This window comes from Rutidosis leptorrhynchoides, chromosome 7 (assembly GCF_046630445.1).
Source record: "Rutidosis leptorrhynchoides isolate AG116_Rl617_1_P2 chromosome 7, CSIRO_AGI_Rlap_v1, whole genome shotgun sequence".
NCBI lineage: Eukaryota > Viridiplantae > Streptophyta > Magnoliopsida > Asterales > Asteraceae > Rutidosis > Rutidosis leptorrhynchoides.
Genome location: NC_092339.1, coordinates 16,605,313 through 16,627,333, shown reverse-complemented (window position 1 = coordinate 16,627,333; position 22,021 = coordinate 16,605,313). Strand labels below are relative to the sequence as shown.

Below are 22,021 nucleotides of genomic sequence, written 5' to 3'. Positions count from 1 at the left end.
CTTTTGGCTACTTTTAAATTGTGTCGAATAAGTTTCATTTGTACTTATAACTTTGTAACGTAACTTGTGGTGGAACTATTCTTGTAAACTTTGAACAATCTTTACATTTGAAATGAATGCGACATATCTTTTGGTCAAACGTTGTTTTAAAGACTTATGACCACGTAACGGGACCTAAGTAGACGGCGCCATCAATGACGATTTTGTCGGGTCGCTACCGTGGTATCAGAGCGTTGGTTGTAGGGATTTAGAGTTCATTGGTGTCAACCTCGAGTCATAGGGTACATTGGTGAGTCTAGACTACAACCGGCATATAGACTTGAAGTAGGAATTACTTTACTACTTGTGCATTTATACTCGAATGCTTCTACTCATATCTACTCTTAGTTCATCTTAATCTCACGTTGTTTAATTTGATTGACACGCCACCTTGACTATATGAAATGATGTCGAATGCACATATGAATCAGGGTAATATAATTTCCGGGATTATATTACGGTGACTCATATGAACGTTCTGACATTGTGGCATAAAGAATTTAAGGCGAGTCAAGGAAAATTTTCTCTTTATCTTTATTCCATATCACGGTTAGTATTATTTAGAATACTAACCAATGGTATTCTTTTGTTTTGAAGGAACAATGCCTCCTCGCCGTGCGCCACGCCGTGAAACTCCCGAACAAGCTCTACAACGCATGATAGCCACCGCCGTAGATGCGGCCATGGCCGGTCACTCATCCAACAACAATAATAATAACAACAACAACAACAACAACAACAATGGAGCCGGTAACTCAAACGAGGGATGCTCCTATAAAGCTTTCATGGGGTACAAACCTCACACTTTCGATGGAACCGGAGGACCGGTTGCTCTCACTCGATGGTTTGAGCAAACGGAAGCCGTTTTTAGCATAAGCGGTTGTCGGGACCAAGACAAGGTCAAGTACTCCACTCACACTTTCTTCGGCATCACTCTCACTTGGTGGAACACCTATGTACAATCGGTGGGTACCGATGAAGCCCACGCTCTCTCTTGGTCCGATTTGAAAGGAAAGATGATCACCGAATACTTTCCGCGCGAGGAAACCCGAAAGCTCGAACAAGAGCTAAGAACTCTAAAAGCGGTCGGAAACGATCTCAAGGCCTATAATCAACGATTTTCTGAACTAGCCTTGATGTGCCCAAACCTTGTGAACCCCGAGCCTTTAAGGGTTGAACTTTACATGGATGGTCTTCCAAAGAGCATCAAACACGGAGTAATGTCATCCAAACCCCCTAATCATCAACAAGCTTTGAACATGGCCCGCAAATTGATAGAGACGGTGGATGAAATCGTAGTACCGGCACCTAAAGCTGAGGATAAGTCGGGTAACAACAAAAGAAAATGGGAAGCTCCCCAATCAAGCAACAACAACTTTGCCAAGAAATATTTCACCTCCGACGGCAAGAAGGGTTATGCCGGAAATCTACCTCTTTGCAACAAATACAACAAACATCACTTTGGCGAATGTAGTAAGCTAATTTGCCATCGGTGCCAAGGAATTGGTCATAAGGCCAACGATTGTAAAAGTGCCACTCCCGTCGCTCGAAAGTGGCCCAATGCACCAAAGACGGGCACTTGTTATAAATGTGGCCAAACGGGTCATTATAGAAATGCATGCCCAAAGAGGAAAGATGACCCCAACACACGCGGCCGAGCTTTCAACATCAACACCAAGGAAGCCCGGGATGACACTGAACTAGTCACGGGTACGTTTCTTCTCAATAATTCTTATGTCTCTTGCTTATTCGATTCGGGTGCCGATAAATGCTTTGTATCCAAGACTTTGACTCATTCTTTTAGCACTCCACCTCTTCCATTAGATACCACTTATACCATTGAAGTGGCTAACGGGAAACTATTAAGTGCCGACACATATTACCGGGGGTGTACGTTAAACATTTTGGGTAAGGAATTTGAAATTGACTTGATACCCATGGAACTAGGAAGCTTTGATGTAATAATCGGTATGAATTGGTTAGTCAAAACGAAATCTTACATCCTTTGTGATCTTAACGCAATCCGAATTCCTATCGAGAATGATGAACCTTTGATTGTTTATGGCGATAAGAGTTGTACCAGACTCAACCTCGTTTCGTGCCTTAAGGTTAGAAAACTACTCCGTAAGGGTTGTTTTGCGATCCTCGCCCACGTTAAGAAAGTCGAGTCCGAAGAGAAGCATATCGATGATGTGCCAATTGTTAGTGACTTTTCCGATGTATTTCCCGACGAATTGCCGGGTCTTCCACCTCATCGACCGGTAGAATTCCAAATCGATCTTATTTCGGGAGCCGCACCCGTAGCACGTGCACCGTATAGACTTGCTCCATCCGAAATGCAAGAATTGCAAAGTCAAATCCAAGAACTACTTGACCGTGGTTTTATCCAACCTAGCCATTCACCATGGGGCGCTCCGATTTTGTTTGTTAAAAAGAAAGACGGATCCCTACGAATGTGTATTGATTATCGTGAACTAAATAAATTGACGGTTAAGAACCGATATCCTCTTCCTCGCATCGATGACCTCTTTGATCAACTACAAGGGTCTTGTGTATATTCGAAAATCGATCTCCGCTCGGGTTATCATCAATTAAGGGTTAAGGGGGAAGATGTCTCCAAAACCGCTTTCCGGACTCGTTATGGTAGTTATGAATTCCTTGTCATGCCATTTGGTCTCACTAACGCACCGGCGGTGTTCATGAATCTTATGAATCGCGTGTGCAAACCGTATCTCGATAAATTCATTATTGTGTTCATCGATGACATATTGATCTATTCTAAAAATGAAGAAGAGCACGAACAACATCTCCGACTTGTGCTTGAACTCTTGAGACAAGAACGACTTTATGCCAAATTCTCCAGGTGTGAATTTTGGTTGAAGGAAGTTCAATTTCTTGGTCATATTGTAAGTGATCAAGGTATTAAAGTCGATCCCACGAAAATCGAAGCCATTAGTAAATGGGAGACTCCTACTACTCTTACTCACATTCGTGAATTCTTGGGTCTAGTCGGGTACTATCGTAGATTCATCAAAAACTTCTCTTTGGTTGCACGTCCTCTAACTGCATTAACTCACAAGGGAAAGAAATTCATTTGGGCGACCGAACAAGAATTCGCGTTTCAAATCTTGAAGACAAAGCTAACCACCGCTCCTATCTTGTCACTTCCTGAAGGCAATGATGATTTTGTTGTATATTGCGATGCCTCGAAACATGGTTTTGGGTGTGTATTGATGCAACGGAAGAAAGTCATTGCTTATGCCTCTCGACAACTAAAAATTCATGAACGGAATTACACGACTCATGATCTCGAACTCGGAGCCGTTGTCTTTGCACTTAAAATGTGGAGACACTATCTTTATGGAACCAAGAGTACTATCTTCACCGATCACAAAAGCCTTCAACACATCTTCGATCAAAAGCAACTAAACATGAGACAACGATGGTGGATTGAAACTTTGAACGATTACGATTGCGAGCTTCGTTACCATCCCGGGAAGGCAAACGTAGTAGCCGATGCCTTAAGTCGAAAAGAAAGAGCGGTGCCTCTTCGTGTCGGAGCTTTAAACATCACCATTCACACCAACCTCAATAGTCAAATTCGTGTAGCCCAAGACGAAGCTCTCAAGGATGAAAACATCTCTCTCGAACACATGAACGTCCTCACCTCTCGATTCGAAGTTAAAGAAACCGGACTCCGATATTTCGCCGGAAGAATTTGGGTACCTAGTTATGGGGACTTGCGAAGCCTTATTTTAGACGAAGCCAATAAGTCAAGATATTCGATTCACCTCGGTGCCAATAAGATGTACCACGACCTTAAACAACTATATTGGTGGCCGAACATCAAAAGGGACGTAGCTACTTATGTTTCCAAGTGTTTGACATGTTCCAAAGTCAAAGCCGAACACCAAAGACCGTCCGGACTACTTCAACAACCCGAGATCCTGCAGTGGAAGTGGGAAATGATAACGATGGATTTTATCACCAAGCTACCAAAAACGACGGGCGGTTATGATACCATTTGGGTTATTGTTGACCGTCTCACTAAATCCGCACACTTCCTTGCCATGAAAGAAACGGACAAAATGGAGAAACTTGCACAACTTTACATTAAGGAGATCGTAGCCCGACACGGTGTACCTTTATCGATTATCTCCGACCGAGATGGCCGTTTCGTTTCTAGATTTTGGCGTACATTGCAAGAAGCGTTGGGAACGCGTTTAGACATGAGCACCGCATATCATCCTCAAACCGATGGACAAAGCGAACGTACAATTTAAACCTTAGAGGACATGTTACGAGCTTGCGTGGTTGATTTCGGAAAAGCTTGGGACAAGCACTTACCTCTCGCCGAGTTCTCTTACAACAATAGTTATCACGCGAGTATTAAAGTCGCACCTTTTGAAGCGCTATATGGCCGAAAATGTCATTCACCTCTTTGTTGGGCCGAAGTAGGTGACGTACAAATCACCGGACCCGAACTCATTCACAAAACCACCGAGAAAATCGTTCAAATCCGAGATAGGCTTCGGACGGCCCGGAGTCGTCAAAAGTGCTATACCGACAAAAGACGCAACGACCTTGAATTTCAAGTCGGTGACCACGTCATGTTAAAAGTCGCACCTTGGAAGGGTGTAATCCGTTTTGGGAAATGCGGGAAGCTAAATCCACGGTATATTGGTCCTTTCGAAATCTTGGAGCGTATTGGAACCGTTGCTTATCGTTTAGATCTTCCGCCTCAATTGAACTCCGTTCATCCTACCTTCCATGTATCTAACTTGAAAAAGTGTCTTGCCGAACCCGATATCGTCATCCCTCTCGAGGAACTTACTATTGATGACAAACTTCATTTTGTGGAGGAACTGGTTGAAATTGTGGACACCTCCGTCAAAACGTTAAAACAAAGCCGAATTCCAATTGTCAAGGTCTGTTGGAATGCCAAAAGGGGACCCGAGTTTACTTGGGAAAGACAAGATCAAATGCAAAGGAAGTATCCTCATCTATTCGTGAATTTGGAAACGCAAGATCTCGAGGAAGAAACAACGACTACTACGCCTACTTAAATTTCGGGACGAAATTTCTTTTAAGGAGTAGGTAATGTAACATCCTGCCTTTTTCCATTTACTTTTCTGTTATACTAATTTAAACTCCGTTATATGTTTATAACATCTCCCGTTAATACGCGTTTTAAATTATCTCGTTTAGGTAATTCACGCACCCAAACGAAAGTTGAGGGACTAAACTTGACAAGGGATCAAATCCTTGACTAGGTCAAAGGGTCAAACCCCTTTCATCCATTCATTTTCATCCTCATCTTTTACTACTTCCAAATCCTCTCAACATTCAATCCTTAATTCATCATCTAAATCCGATTTTGGAGGCTAACATCAAAACAAATTACATAATTGGAATCCTCTCTTCATTCTCTACGTTTTGATACTAATTTCATCTCGATTGGGTAACTTTCTAAAAACTCTAAATTTCATAATCTTAGTGTTCTTGACTTAAAAGTGTGTTAATTAGTGACTATGGCTCATTGTGATGTCGTATATGTAATTTGTATGCTCGATCTTGTGATTTGACATAACTAGCATGAACTTGAAAAAGTGTTTGTTAAATCTTTGATTTTGAATGATGAAATGTGTTTAGATATTAATGGTTGTGTGTTCAAAGTGTTAGTTACTTCATTAGCTTCGTTTTGGTGTGTTGATTGACATGAAAACCTTACATTAACATGATTATTGGTTTTGAGATTTTGGTTAGGGTTTGATAAGCTTTATATGAACTTTTGATGTATCAAATGCTATGAAATATTGTTGATAAGTGTTTTGTTACAACGTGTGTTTGATTACCTTCGAAACGGCATATCATACATGTAAATTGGTTACCCGAATCATCAAATGCGTTTTTAGAACTTGGACCTTTGATTATGAACGTTTAATGCGGTTTTGGGTTGTTGTAGGTGTCGAATTACTTGTTGAAATGTGTCTAGTCGTTTTCTTCGTCAAAATACCTTTCCAACGGGGTATGATACATGTTTTAGTTGTTTGCGGATCATAAAATGTGTTAGTTGGTTTTTTGGTTCGTGCACTTAGAAGGTTTCTGCATCAGACTTGAATACCAATCTGGACGCTGTCCAGACCCTTGGACTCTGTCCCAGATTTCAAGGCTAGACGCCGTCCAGATACTTGGACGCCGTCCCAGTCTTCAAAGCTGGCCGTCGTCCAGACAATCTGGACGCCGTCCAGATACACTGGCAGGCTTCTGTCTTCGCTGGTCATTTTACGGAAAATGTTTGCTATGCTATGGACCTCCGATTCACATGTAACTTGTTCTAACATGCTCATATATGATTATAAACCTCAGAGAAATAGTTCGGGACCCGACCCGAACGTGTTGACTTTTTCGTTGACTTTGACCCGACCAAGTTGACTTTTAATCAAACTTAACCAAATGTTTGTGCAAATCGTTCTAACATGCTTTTATACTCGTATCTTCCATGAAACATGACAATTTGACTCACGTGTTGTAGTATTCGCGTCGTAACGAGCCATAGGACTAATTGAACATCTTTGACCTATCGTGTTTACCGTTATTGATACAACCTATTGTTTAGGTCAAGACTAGCATTGTTCTTTGCACACGTTTACTTGTTGAAGTACTTTACTACTCGTGCACTCAAGGTGAGATCATAGTCCCAATTTTACTCTTTTTGAACTTACATTTGGGATGAGAAAACATAAACATTTCTTTTACTAAGTGAACACAAGTACAGGAAAACAAACATTCTACATACGAGTTTAGAACAAAATCCTCAATTCGATTATCATTAGTTACACTTGCCGGGTGTAAGCGAGAATTTATGTTGTATGGATCCATATGGGTTTGACAAACCCTCATTCAAACGGTTCGCTACCGTTTACGAATGAAATATATTTTCGTGAAACATTGTATGTTCTAACACTATTGTGATGGGGTTCTATGGAAGGAATGTTAAGCATTGATAATTGGGTGCTCGTGATAACAAATTTTTGGAATGGTTAACTATTATTGAAATGTTATAAATCTTGTGGTTCATTTGTACTTACTTACTTAAACCTATGATTTCACCAACGTTTTCGTTGACAGATTTCTATGTTTTTCTCAGGTCCTTGAACGATACATGATACATGCTTCCGCTCATTATTTTGATACTTGCATTGGATGTCGAGTATATATGCATACATGGAGCGTCTTTTGGCTACTTTTAAATTGTGTCGCATAAGTTTCATTTGTACTTATAACTTTGTAACGTAACTTGTGGTGGAACTATTCTTGTAAACTTTGAACAATCTTTACATTTGAAATGAATGCGACATATCTTTTGGTCAAACGTTGTTTTAAAGACTTATGACCACGTAACGGGACCTAAGTAGACGGCGCCGTCAATGACGATTTTGTCGGGTCGCTACAAATTACTTGTAATCTTCTTTGATGCATGTATCTAACCCATTAGATGCTTGTTTTAAGTTGATTGGACTTGTTTGAATCTAGTTGGGAATGCTTTGACTAGTTGCACTAATCACAAAGAGATAAACCATTACAATCCAAACCTCATGCCCCATGTCTTCACCAACTTATCTTTTCTTTGATGGAAGTATCTAACTCTTTTAAAACCTTGTTACATCTTAATTGAGCTAGTTTGTATCTAGTTGGATCTTAATTGATCCTTGCTACACCTTTAATTAGCTTAAACTAATTACACTTACATACATACAAATGGTACTTAAAAAAATGAGAGAGCACCTCTTTAGTTGGGACTTTAGTGAGCATTATTAGTATGTTCAAAAGAAAATTTGAGACAAGTGAAAAGATATATCATTTAGGTGGTTAACCTTAAAATGTTATTAAGATGTCATTAGTTGTGATTAGTGAAGATTAACATCTTTTGGTTTAAAACTCTTTTGAAATCAAAGGAGGCAACTATTCTAAGTATATTCAAAAAGGCTTTATAAATTATAGATGCCTCAAAGTGGTCAAACTTTTGAAGATGGTATTAAGGAAAAATGTGGTCGATCAACGGTCGACCGTGGGGTTGACTGTAGATCACTAGTTTTAAGAAAAGTGCAGCCTTTGGTACTGGACATCCACGGTCAGGCCTGCGGTCGACCGTGGTGCGACCGCGTAGCAATTTTACCAAGTTAATTATTTATGTATTGCTCTTTTGCTAGAGATCATGTAGGTTTGTGAACTTGACATATTTCCTATACGCATTAAGTATTTAAGATTTGGTGTCATCATCAAAACAAAGTAATTAACATTTGAATATTAACGTTGGATTACTAACCAACATGCCTGATTCAGCCCATTGTTTGAAGCTTCTTCTAAATAACGAAGCCCTAAGTATGTGTTTACTCCATAGAAATAACTTATCAAACCCAATCGAAAAATAGCATTAGGGTTTTTATTTATCACACACCGATGGAGAAGATAAACCATTTCCAGGATACCCCAAGCTAAGATAGGCCACCGATCTAAGGAAAGCCTTTGATAAACCAAATAATGTTCAGATTGCTTAAGGAAGTCTTTGCAAACCAATCTGGCCACAGACAAGTGAACCGATGATTGTTGACCGGCTCTTGACAATATTTCACCAAGTATGTCATTAGGAAGAACATCTAGAATATTCTTTGAAAGTTGATCCATTTTTGTATTATTGGAAAAAAGTAAATAAAGGATGGAAAATGAAGTTGATGTTTACGTATTTGAATGATGCAAGTTGCTTTCTGACAAGTAAGGGTTTAAAGTAGATTTTGGGGGCTACTAAATCGAGTTGGTAGGTTAACACATATGTACAACAATAAATGCTCGAAAATTTATAACTTTAATTTCCTTTTAAATTTAATTTTATAAAGGAAAAAGGAAAGTCACATTTTAATTAAAGTGGTAGTGTTTTACATTTATAAAAAGAGGTAAATCCTAATAAAAACCTCAAAACAAAAAACATCAACACAAAACACAATGAAATTTAAAGAAAATAAATTAGATTGTTATCCATATCAAGGTGCATATGGAGGAGAAATAGTGCAGGAAAAACATAATTATATAGTTTACATGCCATTGGAATTCCATAGAAGAAAACCAAAAATAACTGTTAACAAAAGTATATTGTTTAAATCATGAATCAGATGAGCGTAAACGTTTCGGACGATCAGAGAATTTAACCTTGGTTGTTGAAGACTTAACAAATAGTGGAGATTTGATTCTTTCTTGTTTGATTGATTGAGAGGTGTAATGACCCGGAAATTTCCGACCAAATTTAAACCTTAAGCTTTATATGTTTCCGACACGATAAGCAAAATCTTTAATGTTGAGTCTAGAAAGTTTGAAATATATATTCGGATAATCAGTTACCCTTTGACCAAGCCTGGCGATTCACGAACAATTGTTGTTAGTAAATATGTATATATGAATATTTATATATATGAATTTAAATATAAATGTATGGTTATATAAAAATAAAATATAATCTGAACAATAAATTTAGATATATGAAATATGATACAAAATAATCAAGTTGTTATTGAAATAAATCTATACATATATATGATCTCTAATATATTGTAAGCTCATGAATAAGAAATATTTAATAAAAGTTATTATATAATATAGTAAATATAATGTAGTTAGTAAATTATAATATTAATTGTGATCACAAATTTAATTATAGTTATTATATTATTATTACATTTATTATTGTTATTAAGACCTATTATTATTATTCTTAACATTATTATTATTATTATTATTATTATTATTATTATTTTCTGTATTATTTGTAAAAGTATTATTATTAATACATTTAAATTTACAAAATATATATATATATAAAATAAAAAATATATATATATAGTAGAGAAGGAATCAATCTATTTTAAAATCGTTATCAAATTATATCTCCTTGTCTAATCTTGTCTAAGAATCGAATATTATCACAATACAGCCAAAAATTTGTAAACATCTCGTTTCCCTTTTATATTTTTTCTATTTTTTTTATTTTTGTTATTTTCCTGAGTAAATTATTTATGTCGACCACCTATCTCTATATTACAGTCGAATTGTACAAGATAAGTATCACTTGACTTTCTATCAACACCATCAACCATAACTGTTTCCAATTACTTAAGTCTGTGAAATTATATATATATTTTTTTTTTAAACCCGATAACCTCTGTTTTGAACCAATTTCAAAAATCTAAAGATGTGGAAGTGTTAGGAATATTTAGTTTAAACGATCTGCAAAGTCTTAGATCCCAAATCTTGATATCGAAATCTAATTTTGAGTTCAAAGGATCAATTTTAAAAAAAAAAGAACGACGGTACATCGATTTAATTGGGTTTTTCTGTTATAGTTCAAGACCAATTAATGATTCCATTATGTTCTAAAGTCGATTTGAAACTATATTCATGTAGAAACCTCGAGCTAAAACATTCGAAATTTTTGAAACCGATTTTGAGTTCATAAAATGGGTATCGGGTCTGTTAGTCGAAATATTAATATTCGTTGTCTGTTTTAATTGATTTCATAACTTAATAGATTTCGTTATATATCAGTTGAAAGTTTTTAAAACAAGATTAATGATTCATTGAACATAAAATCACTCGGTGGATTTGCTTTGTGAATATGATGAAGATGAACAATAGTTAACAGAAACCAGTATAATTATATATTGAAGTCGTAATAAAACAGAAATATCAACCAGCCTAGCTGGTTGAACGTGTTAGCGTGTGTTCGGAAGGTCATGGGTTCGAGTCCCGGGAGTGGCAAGGAGTTTTTTTTTGACAACTTCTCCTTATTGAGGTAGTCTTATCTTCTATTTTATTATTAATATATTTATTATTATTATTAATATTATTATTTTTATTATTAATATGATTATTATTATTATTATTATTGTTATGTTTATTATTAGTAATTGTTATTGTTGTAAGTATTATTAGTATTATTATTATTATTATTATTTTTTTATTATTATTATTATTATTATTATTATTATTATTATTATTATTATTATTATTATTATGTGTATCAAAATCATTATTTTTATTATCATAATTATAATTAAGATTATTATTATTATTACTATAATTATGAAAGAAATAAAATTTATTATTTTCATCCTTAATATTAGAATTCGCACTATTTTATAATTATTAGTATTACTAAGAATATTATCATTTCTAGTATTAATATGATTATTAGTATTATTATTATTGAACATAAATTCATTATTATCACTAATAATAATATATAAATTTACTTGATAATAAGATATGTAAATTAATAAATATACAAATGATATAGGTTCGTGAATCCAAGGCCAACCTTATACGTGATTAATGGTGTTATATGTATTTTTACTACAAAATACAGTATGGTGAGTATATAGTCCCACTTTTAAACTCTAAATATTTCGGGATGAGAATACATGTATTTTATGTTTTACGTTATGGACACAAGTAACTGAAAAATATATTCTACGTTGAGTTGTACCACTGGCATACTTCCCTGTAGCTTGGTAACTGTTATTTACAGCGGTATTGTAAACGCAAATCCTGTTGATAGATCTATCGGGCCTGACAACCCCAACCGGACTGGACGACCAGTATTCAACGGTTGCACAGTACTTCGTTTTGTGACTACACTTGGTACGGTGTAGTAAGATTTCATAATAAAGGGAATATGCGACGTGATTAAATGTTAAGTATGGTTACCAAGTGCTCAACCACTTAGAATATTTTTTATTAAAATGTTTACATATGAAATCTTGTGGTTCATAGTTATAACGCTGCTAACATCAAACCTATATATCTCACCAACTTTATGTTGACGTTTTAAAGCATGTTTATTCTCAGGTACGCATTAAGTCTTCCGCTGTGCATTTACTCATGATAAAGACATTACTTGGAGTCGATCATCGCAATGGAACCAAATGTTGAAGATTTCGTCCAGGGGGATAAGGACGGGTCCTCACAGGTGGTATCAGAGCGGTGGTCTTAGTGAACCAGGTCTTGCATTAGTGTGTCTAACTAGTAGCTGTTAGGATACATTAATGAGTCTGGACTTCGACCGTGCCTGCATGTCAAAAGTTTTGCTTATCATTTCTAGTCGTAAATTATTTGCTTATCATCCTTAGGGAATTGCCTGCTTATCATTCATAAGTCTAGACACGTCTTACTGCATTTAGTGCATCGATAGTGTATAGACAAAATTCATATCTTAGCATATCTGTTACTTTGGACTTTAGTTGACATCTTTTCAAAGATTCTCCGTAATTTAAGGGATTTTGGTATTATATAAACATATGTAAAGTATGTATTGAAGAGTACCAAATCTAACTTCTATAATCTATTTCATACCAAAAATTCATTTTTCCGATTATACAAGATGTATTCCGCATCTAGTTCGAATTCCTCAGATTATGACAGCTATGCCGATATGGATTTTCATTCAAGCTCCGAAGGCAGCGTCACCGGAATGGATCAACCAATCTCCCATCATCTATTCTGGATGAATTGGGGGTGGGTTCGTAATATACTAAGTCACTGGAGACATGAAGAGGGTGATCCCTTCCATCCACCAAATTGCCCTCTTGGCGATGAACCTGAAGTACTTACCGGCGAACCTGTTCGAGAAACCATTTTCTCTCTCATTTCTAGAGTATCTCGTCACGATTATATACTATCCCATATTTCAGATCTTGTTCATTCGCTCACTCCAACCACCAATCATCCCGGTGTACTAGCAGAAGTTAACGAACTTCGTGCTCGCGTGACGGCTTTGGAGAATATGGTGCGAAGGTTACAAACACCAGCAGCAGCACCAGCAGCATAATCCGTACCACCATCATCAACACCGACAGTACCCATATCACCCTCAACCACAACCGCGTCGTAAACCTCAACATCACAATTTGTATCTCGGATATCAACATCACACACCTCAATATCACTATCTGTACCTCGAGTATGATCTTCGTTTTACATATCATTCTATATCGATTATCTTCGCTTTACTTATCGTTCTATCTCATTTATCTACGTTCGACATGGTAATTATGTAATCTTTAATGTTTTAGAGATCATGTAATCAAGTATTAACGATAAATCAAAAAAAAAATTTAATATCTTATTGACTCATTAGATCCATGATTACATCTGAAGAAAATATATATACAAGTATATTTTCATAAGGATTGTAATTAAAAATTCTTTCGTACAAACTGTTAATGATGAAAATATTTTAACGGGTAGGTAGTACCCGAGGAATATTTAGATCTCACATTAATAAGTTACACTGTACATTCTTCGAATCTGATTCAACGAACATTTACTATCCTACTTACAACTACCGATATACGTATCCGTTCACCACAGAATAACCATTTCTATTCAAATTTCATATTTGGATTTTTACCTATCAGAATCCAACAAGTGGCATAACGAAGAAAACATTGGACAAAAATAAAAAGTGTTAGAAACAAACGAATTAATTAATTGGAATTGTGATAGGATTTCATGCTAACTGTTCCGGCTAACTGTTCCCAGCTAACTGATTAACATTTAATTTATCGCAATTTACATTCTCGCAATTTTATTTATCGTCATTTAATTTCTGTTATTTACTTTTACGCACTTTAAATAACGGGACACGTATGCAAGGTTTCGACTTATCATATCGACCCATCTATATATATATATTTCGGAACAACCGTAGACACTCTATATGTGAAGGTGGGAGTTGGCTATACAGGGTCGGAGTTGATTCCAAAATATATATATACTTTGAGTTGTGATCGACACCGAGACCGGTACACGGGTCACGATACGTATTATATAATTCGAATATTATATATTAAATTATATATGAATCATTGAACCATCCGACTATTGGACTGCTAACTTTGGACAATTAAAATGAATTAAATTAAAATATTGATTATAACATATGAAACTAAATAATTCTTCAAGCTTGCCACTTGATTTCATCCTAAACCTCATTTGTACCTCGACAGTTACAATCCGCGTTCAAACCTATCAGGATTCTTGAAAATACCTCAATCGAGAAGTTGAACCGACCGCACTTCATCTATAGAAGAAAAGATCTATACACATGAAAAACTCTTGAACCCAAAGTCATAGTTTAACACGTACCGCGACGAATTCTTTAGCATTTATTAGCAAAAACAACCTTACGATTCCTTTTCAAAGTAGCCAATTTTGTCACAGCTTCAGCAGAACAACTTCGACCTTTCATTCGAATAAGTCTTATTATAACTTTGATATATACGATTGGTTTTCCTCATCGTTACCAGGGAACCTTTCATACTCCGCCATGTTATCATCAGCATTTAATCATCTAAAAACACAATTCGCCCAAAAACACCTCGGATTGATAATCGACGATTCAAATATGACTGCATTAAATGCAGAGGAAACAGAAAAATTTTAGATGACCTAAATGGCCAAAAGTTTGATGATAAAGAAGGGAATGTTAGGAACGCTCGATAGAAAATTTAGTGCTGAAAAATGGATTGAGCTAACCGTGAAGGAAACAAAGAACAAATACAAGGAATGAACCTGCCTTCAAATAATGCAAATGATTCAGTTTCTGTTGAAACCGTCAGTATGAACCCTACTCCTTATTCTAAACTTTTTCAGATGATATTATTCATCATCATCTTATCTTAGATATTATAAGATATCTTCATATTTTCCGCTATACATATTCTCCATATTTCTAAAGATATTTTCACAACTATTCCTATCTGCAATCATCTATCTCCCCGTAATATCTGCGTTACAACATAAAAGAAACTGTGTTAGTTTCTAAATTCTGAAATCTTCAAGTTTAAAATATGAATGTTTTGAAGCAGTGTTGGGAACTGATGCGTGAATTAGTATAATATAATGAAACTTGATCAACTTCATTATATTACAGTAAGTCATGTTGCGTTTCTAATGGAGTATGATGATTCACAGTACCATCATCATGTGCCATGTTACACGGCTCTTACATTCTATCAAATATCTAAACATATCAAGAAAAATATTTTTCTTGGTGATTCGGTCTTTTCCAGGATATTCTAGTAATTTTACAAGTCAAAAATCGTGCCATTACCATTTCTTTCTTAGAACATTAACTATGTTCATTTCGAATTTCATACCTATGAATTCTGGACCATTACTCGCTTGACTCAAAGTCGGGAAAATAAAACGAAAGCATGAAGTTCCGAAAAATAATGAAGAATATAAAGTCCGATAATAACTCTGAAATTACAAACCGTGTATACCAATGCATATAACAATATAAAGACACGGGAGAACTAGAAACACTATGAACACAAGGGTATAGTAGAAGTAAATAGATTCTTCTGGCGGTAGATGAAAAAGAAGAATTACAAATACGGAAGTTAGGAGTATATCAAGGATTGGATGGAGTATATTAAATGAGTAGAGGGAGAAAGAATAGAAGGTGTGAGTTGTAAAGAAATGAAGGGGTAAATTTATAGTGAAGTATCCGACAAAGAAATCAAAACAGATTGCTGCATTAAGTCAAAGAAGATCCTGATCACCGAAGAATCAAATCTTTTAGATTTTCAAGATTTTCTTTTAAATCCCTTAAATTCCGGAAATTCACTGTGACTACGTCAAAAGTTAAATCTCTATCTCAATCTTTTGTGATAGCTTCACTCGTACGCTTCACATGATCAAATCGTTTTATCTATATCTCTCAATAATGATAAAACTTCATTATCACCTCATATTCGTCATGAAAACATTCCTATTGTTATCCATGACGACCTCCATCAAATTTCGGGGACGAAATTAATTTAACGGGTAGGTACTGTAATGACCCGGAAATTTCCGACCAAATTTAAACCTTAAGCTTTATATGTTTCCGACACGATAAGCAAAATCTTTAATGTTGAGTCTAGAAAGTTTGAAATATATATTCGGATAATCAGTTACCCTTTGACCAAGCCTGGCGATTCACGAACAATTGTTGTTAGTAAATATGTATATATGAATATTTATATATATGAATTTAAATATAAATGTATGGTTATATAAAAATAAAATATAATCTGAACAATAAATTTAGATATATGAAATATGATACAAAATAATCAAGTTGTTATTGAAATAAATCTATACATATATATGATCTCTAATATATTGTAAGCTCATGAATAAGAAATATTTAATAAAAGTTATTATATAATATAGTAAATATAATGTAGTTAGTAAATTATAATATTAATTGTGATCACAAATTTAATTATAGTTATTATATTATTATTACATTTATTATTGTTATTAAGACCTATTATTATTATTCTTAACATTATTATTATTATTATTATTATTATTATTATTTTCTGTATTATTTGTAAAAGTATTATTATTAATACATTTAAATTTACAAAATATATATATATATAAAATAAAAAAAATATATATATAGTAGAGAAGGAATCAATCTATTTTAAAATCGTTATCAAATTATATCTCCTTGTCTAATCTTGTCTAAGAATCGAATATTATCACAATACAGCCAAAAATTTGTAAACATCTCGTTTCCCTTTTATATTTTTTCTATTTTTTTTATTTTTGTTATTTTCCTGAGTAAATTATTTATGTCGACCACCTATCTCTATATTACAGTCGAATTGTACAAGATAAGTATCACTTGACTTTCTATCAACACCATCAACCATAACTGTTTCCAATTACTTAAGTCTGTGAAATTATATTTTTTATTTTTTATTTTTTTTAAACCCGATAACCTCTGTTTTGAACCAATTTCAAAAATCTAAAGATGTGGAAGTGTTAGGAATATTTAGTTTAAACGATCTGCAAAGTCTTAGATCCCAAATCTTGATATCGAAATCTAATTTTGAGTTCAAAGGATCAATTTTAAAAAAAAAAAGAACGACGGTACATCGATTTAATTGGGTTTTTCTGTTATAGTTCAAGACCAATTAATGATTCCATTACGTTCTAAAGTCGATTTGAAACTATATTCATGTAGAAACCTCGAGCTAAAACATTCGAAATTTTTGAAACCGATTTTGAGTTCATAAAATGGGTATCGGGTCTGTTAGTCGAAATATTAATATTCGTTGTCTGTTTTAATTGATTTCATAACTTAATAGATTTCGTTATATATCAGTTGAAAGTTTTTAAAACAAGATTAATGATTCATTGAACATAAAATCACTCGGTGGATTTGCTTTGTGAATATGATGAAGATGAACAATAGTTAACAGAAAACAGTATAATTATATATTGAAGTCGTAATAAAACAGAAATATCAACCAGCCTAGCTGGTTGAACGTGTTAGCGTGTGTTCGTAAGGTCATGGGTTCGAGTCCCGGGAGTGGCAAGGATGTTTTTTTTTGACAACTTCTCCTTATTGAGGTAGTCTTATCTTCTATTTTATTATTAATATATTTATTATTATTATTAATATTATTATTTTTATTATTAATATGATTATTATTATTATTATTATTGTTATGTTTATTATTAGTAATTGTTATTGTTGTAAGTATTATTAGTATTATTATTATTATTATTATTATTTTATTATTATTATTATTATTATTATTATTATTATTATTATTATTATTATTATTATGTGTATCAAAATCATTATTTTTATTATCATAATTATAATTAAGATTATTATTATTATTACTATAATTATGAAAGAAATAAAATTTATTATTTTCATCCTTAATATTAGAATTCGCACTATTTTATAATTATTAGTATTACTAAGAATATTATCATTTCTAGTATTAATATGATTATTAGTATTATTATTATTGAACATATATTCATTATTATCACTAATAATAATATATAAATTTACTTGATAATAAGATATGTAAATTAATAAATATACAAATGATATAGGTTCGTGAATCCAAGGCCAACCTTATACGTGATTAATGGTGTTATATGTATTTTTACTACAAAATACAGTATGGTGAGTATATAGTCCCACTTTTAAACTCTAAATATTTCGGGATGAGAATACATGTATTTTATGTTTTACGTTATGGACACAAGTAACTGAAAAATATATTCTACGTTGAGTTGTACCACTGGCATACTTCCCTGTAGCTTGGTAACTGTTATTTACAGCGGTATTGTAAACGCGAATCCTGTTGATAGATCTATCGGGCCTGACAACCCCAACCGGACTGGACGACCAGTATTCAACGGTTGCACAGTACTTCGTTTTGTGACTACACTTGGTACGGTGTAGTAAGATTTCATAATAAAGGGAATATGCGACGTGATTAAATGTTAAGTATGGTTACCAAGTGCTCAACCACTTAGAATATTTTTTATTAAAATGTTTACATATGAAATCTTGTGGTTCATAGTTATAACGCTGCTAACATCAAACCTATATATCTCACCAACTTTATGTTGACGTTTTAAAGCATGTTTATTCTCAGGTACGCATTAAGTCTTCCGCTGTGCATTTACTCATGATAAAGACATTACTTGGAGTCGATCATCGCAATGGAACCAAATGTTGAAGATTTCGTCCAGGGGGATAAGGACGGGTCCTCACAAGAGGTGGGCTGAAACGGGTATTATGACTGAGATCAACGGTCTGACTTCCAGAAGTATTTGAGGCACACTACAAAAGTAAATTATAAGTTGTTATCAAAATAATAATTATTAAAAATGACCGTGATATGAAAAAAATTTAGAACTGAGTATTATATAATGTATTCATACATTCCCAACTGAAGTAAGTTTCTCAGATGATTCTTCGGTCTCAACATCTTCAAAAACCACTTGTTGATCGACCTTAGTGATATTAAAGATAGGTTAACAAACTATTGATATTTTAGACATCACACAAACAGCTTGTTATAATGAATAACAATACCAAAAAAAATAAAAGACAATGAGTGTATATAAAACAACTTATATATTGCATCAAGTTACAAAATCATGTAATAGTATTAGATGTTACCTTGAAACTCTCATAGAGTTCGAAACATGTTGGGTCATCGGTCGCATCTTTAACAATGTAGTTTCGAATTCCACGTTCTTTGTTATAAGCACCAACATTTATCTTAAACAAAAGGGTCTTTTGTAACAGAAGTTCCAGCTCTTCAGGATAATCATCATCTTCAGACAACGCCTTCATTAACTCATAAGCCGATTGGGTAACGAACTTCTTTACCACAGATTCAAAAACAGTGAAAGAAGCTGTGTCGGTTTGATTTTCTACACGAATCGGCACTTTAAACCTGTTATGTAAAAATTTAAAGACAGACAAAGTATGATTGAAGAGATAAACTAATATTTTGCAAATTTGTTTAGAATGTTTTGTAAGTCACCTCACTACCACGTCCAGCTTCTTAATACAACCGTAACACTTTCGTTCCAAGTTTAAAAGTTGATCAATGTCCAAGGTAAGATCACAGTTGGGGATAATAGGTTTAGCACTCTTGTTACACTTCTTGCAGGAAATGTAGTACCAAGTGTCGTCGGGAAGAATGGTATTGATTGTGGCCTGAATAATATAAATGCCTTCTTACAATAATTTTAACAACAAAGTTGAAAATTGGAACTATGTATGGTTAAATATGGGTTCACAAAAATTCATTCAAATGATTACCATGGACGGGTTCAAGAGATCTAAACCAACATACTGAGCCTTTTTAAAAAAGGAGTTTGGATCACGTGCAGAAGAAATTGACAACGAAGGAGCTAACGAATAAATGGAATCTTTAGAAGAATGGATTTGGGTGAGGCTACGATAACAATAAGCAAGTTAGTTACTGTAATTGAAGTATCAAACAATGTTCAATAGATGAATGCAAATACAAATTTACTAATAAGTTGTAGAATATTTGTTTTAAATGCACAATTAATGTACTCGTTTATGGAGTGAACAAATGATTGAGCATTAAATGGAAATTGGTTTAGTTGTTTTAGGAACTACTATGTATCATTAAATGTTATTATTATGAATAAAAAAGTTGAATGTACAACAAAGTGGATTACTTACCTTTAGATCATTTATCAATAATAACATTTATTGAGTACTAATATAATTATTTATTTATCTTATAATGGTTTTTAAATTTATTCATTTACTTTGTAGGATAAGTAAATGAAGACTTTCAACATGTATATTTCAATTTATTACTTGAATGATTGAGTATCTACTAAATTTATCTTATTTTTTCTGAAAATGGTTCAACTAAAAATAAATACAGAAAATAAGATTTGTCTTGATGTTTTTTGAATGATTTTTTTCTAACTTATGTTTCTTTTCATTATAGTTTTAAATAATGGCCACATCCAAGAACATAATTCGGGTTTCAGAGATTGACGGACGAAAAGTTAATTTTACCATAAAAATTAAAGTCATCCATCTCCTTCAAAAGCTTGGATATGGTTACGATGAAGGCAAGCCAACTTTGAAATATGATAAATTTAACATAGATAAAGTATTGATTAATATTATGAAGTTAATTTTTTTGGTAATAATGTACCGTTGTCTGAACTCAATGATTTGTGGATGATCGGTGTCTATTAAAATGTTCGTATTTTTCTAGTCGGTAGAAACTGCCAGTTTGTCTGTAACATTTAAACACAAAAGAACTTAGTATACACAATCAATAAGATTACATAAAAGTTAATAATTGAAAGTAAGATCATCATATAAAAAAACCATATATTTATTGGTTTAAAGGAAAAACCTTGGTGCAGTTTGTTGACTCCAAAGTGTATCAATAAGATTACGGAAGCATCATCATCCAAAACTTTCATATGGTTTTCGAAATCCAAGGAAAATTGACCCCATAAAGTTGCATCCATTGCAAGCCACTATTTAAAGATGACTCAAAATAGCTCATGTATAAGTGTGTTATGGTTTTAAGAACATGTGTACACAATTTATTATGAAAATGATTTAAACTAAAAAGGTGTTAAATATTACCTTAAATCAATGAGCTGAAGATTGATGTACTTGGACTTGAGTTCACCAGTGTTTCGAAAATCCCGTACTTCAGAATAATTTGCTACACGTCCAATAACATCTATAGGAACAAAAAAAACTAATAAAGATTGTGTGACAATATAAAGTGTTCTAAGTCAAAGGAAAATAAATATTTAAAAAAAATTCAAAAAATTGATATAATAAACATTTATTAACCTGCTGAAACTCCAACTTTAAGGCCTTTAGATCTCAAAAATTCGAAAGGGATGAAACTAAAACCATTAGTTCCTCTCCATTCAGTTGGTGGGAATGGCACAACAGTTGTTTTCTTAGTAAACATGAGTTCGTACTCATGTTGGATATGTTTGGTCCAGAATTGTAGCGAACTATCAACTACAGCAGCATTAGAAATACAAAAAAAGCCCCATTCCCTAATGAGGTTATCAAATTTGGCCTTAAGGGAGTTACGGATGTTGATGACAATCTTAGCGCCCTAATATGGAGAAATTAAACATAGAAAAGAAGATTTAAACAAACTCTAAAATGAAAAGAGAATTAAGAAATCTATATATGTATATAAAAATATTAACACAAACCTCCTCATCCGAAACGATTAGCTCCAAAGTTGGCTTGCCTTCATCGTAACCATATCCAAGCTTTTGAAGGAGACGGACGACTTTAATTTTTATGGTAAAGTTAACTTTCCGTCCGTCAATCTCTGAAACCCGAATTATGTTCTTGGATGTGGCCATTATTTAAAACTATAATGAAAAGAAACATAAGTTAGAAAAAAATCATTCAAAAACATCAAGATTATGAAAGTTGAATGTAAAAATTAAACCTGGAAATTTTTCGTTTGGCAACCGAGAGAGAATTTGAATTCAAAATAGCAAAGATGTTTTTGAAAATAATGGTATAATGGGCGGGTTAATTGTGTGAAAGAGGTGTGAAGTA

General features: G+C 33.7%; 1 protein-coding gene across 1 annotated transcript; it reads right to left on the bottom strand.

Moving 5' to 3' along the window:
- Positions 1-18,840: 18,840 nt before the first annotated feature.
- LOC139858982 (uncharacterized) lies at positions 18,841-21,819 on the bottom strand. The gene is made up of 7 exons (XM_071847806.1): positions 21,664-21,819; positions 21,284-21,560; positions 21,068-21,167; positions 19,739-19,874; positions 19,458-19,633; positions 19,088-19,367; positions 18,841-18,918 (listed from the first exon to the last, which is right to left on the bottom strand). Exons 1-7 carry the CDS (start codon positions 21,817-21,819, stop codon positions 18,841-18,843), a joined length of 1,203 nt encoding a protein of 400 aa, XP_071703907.1.
- Positions 21,820-22,021: the final 202 nt, after the last annotated feature.

Coding starts and splice junctions, on each gene's coding strand:
- LOC139858982 (XM_071847806.1), bottom strand. CDS start 21,819: ATGGCCACATCCAAGAACATAATTCGGGTTTCAGAGATTGACGGACGG. Junction 19,875..21,067: donor CTTCAGCTCATTGATTTAAG/GTAATATTTAAC, acceptor TTGTTATCGTAG/CCTCACCCAAATCCATTCTT. Junction 19,634..19,738: donor ATCTCTTGAACCCGTCCATG/GTAATCATTTGA, acceptor TATATTATTCAG/GCCACAATCAATACCATTCT.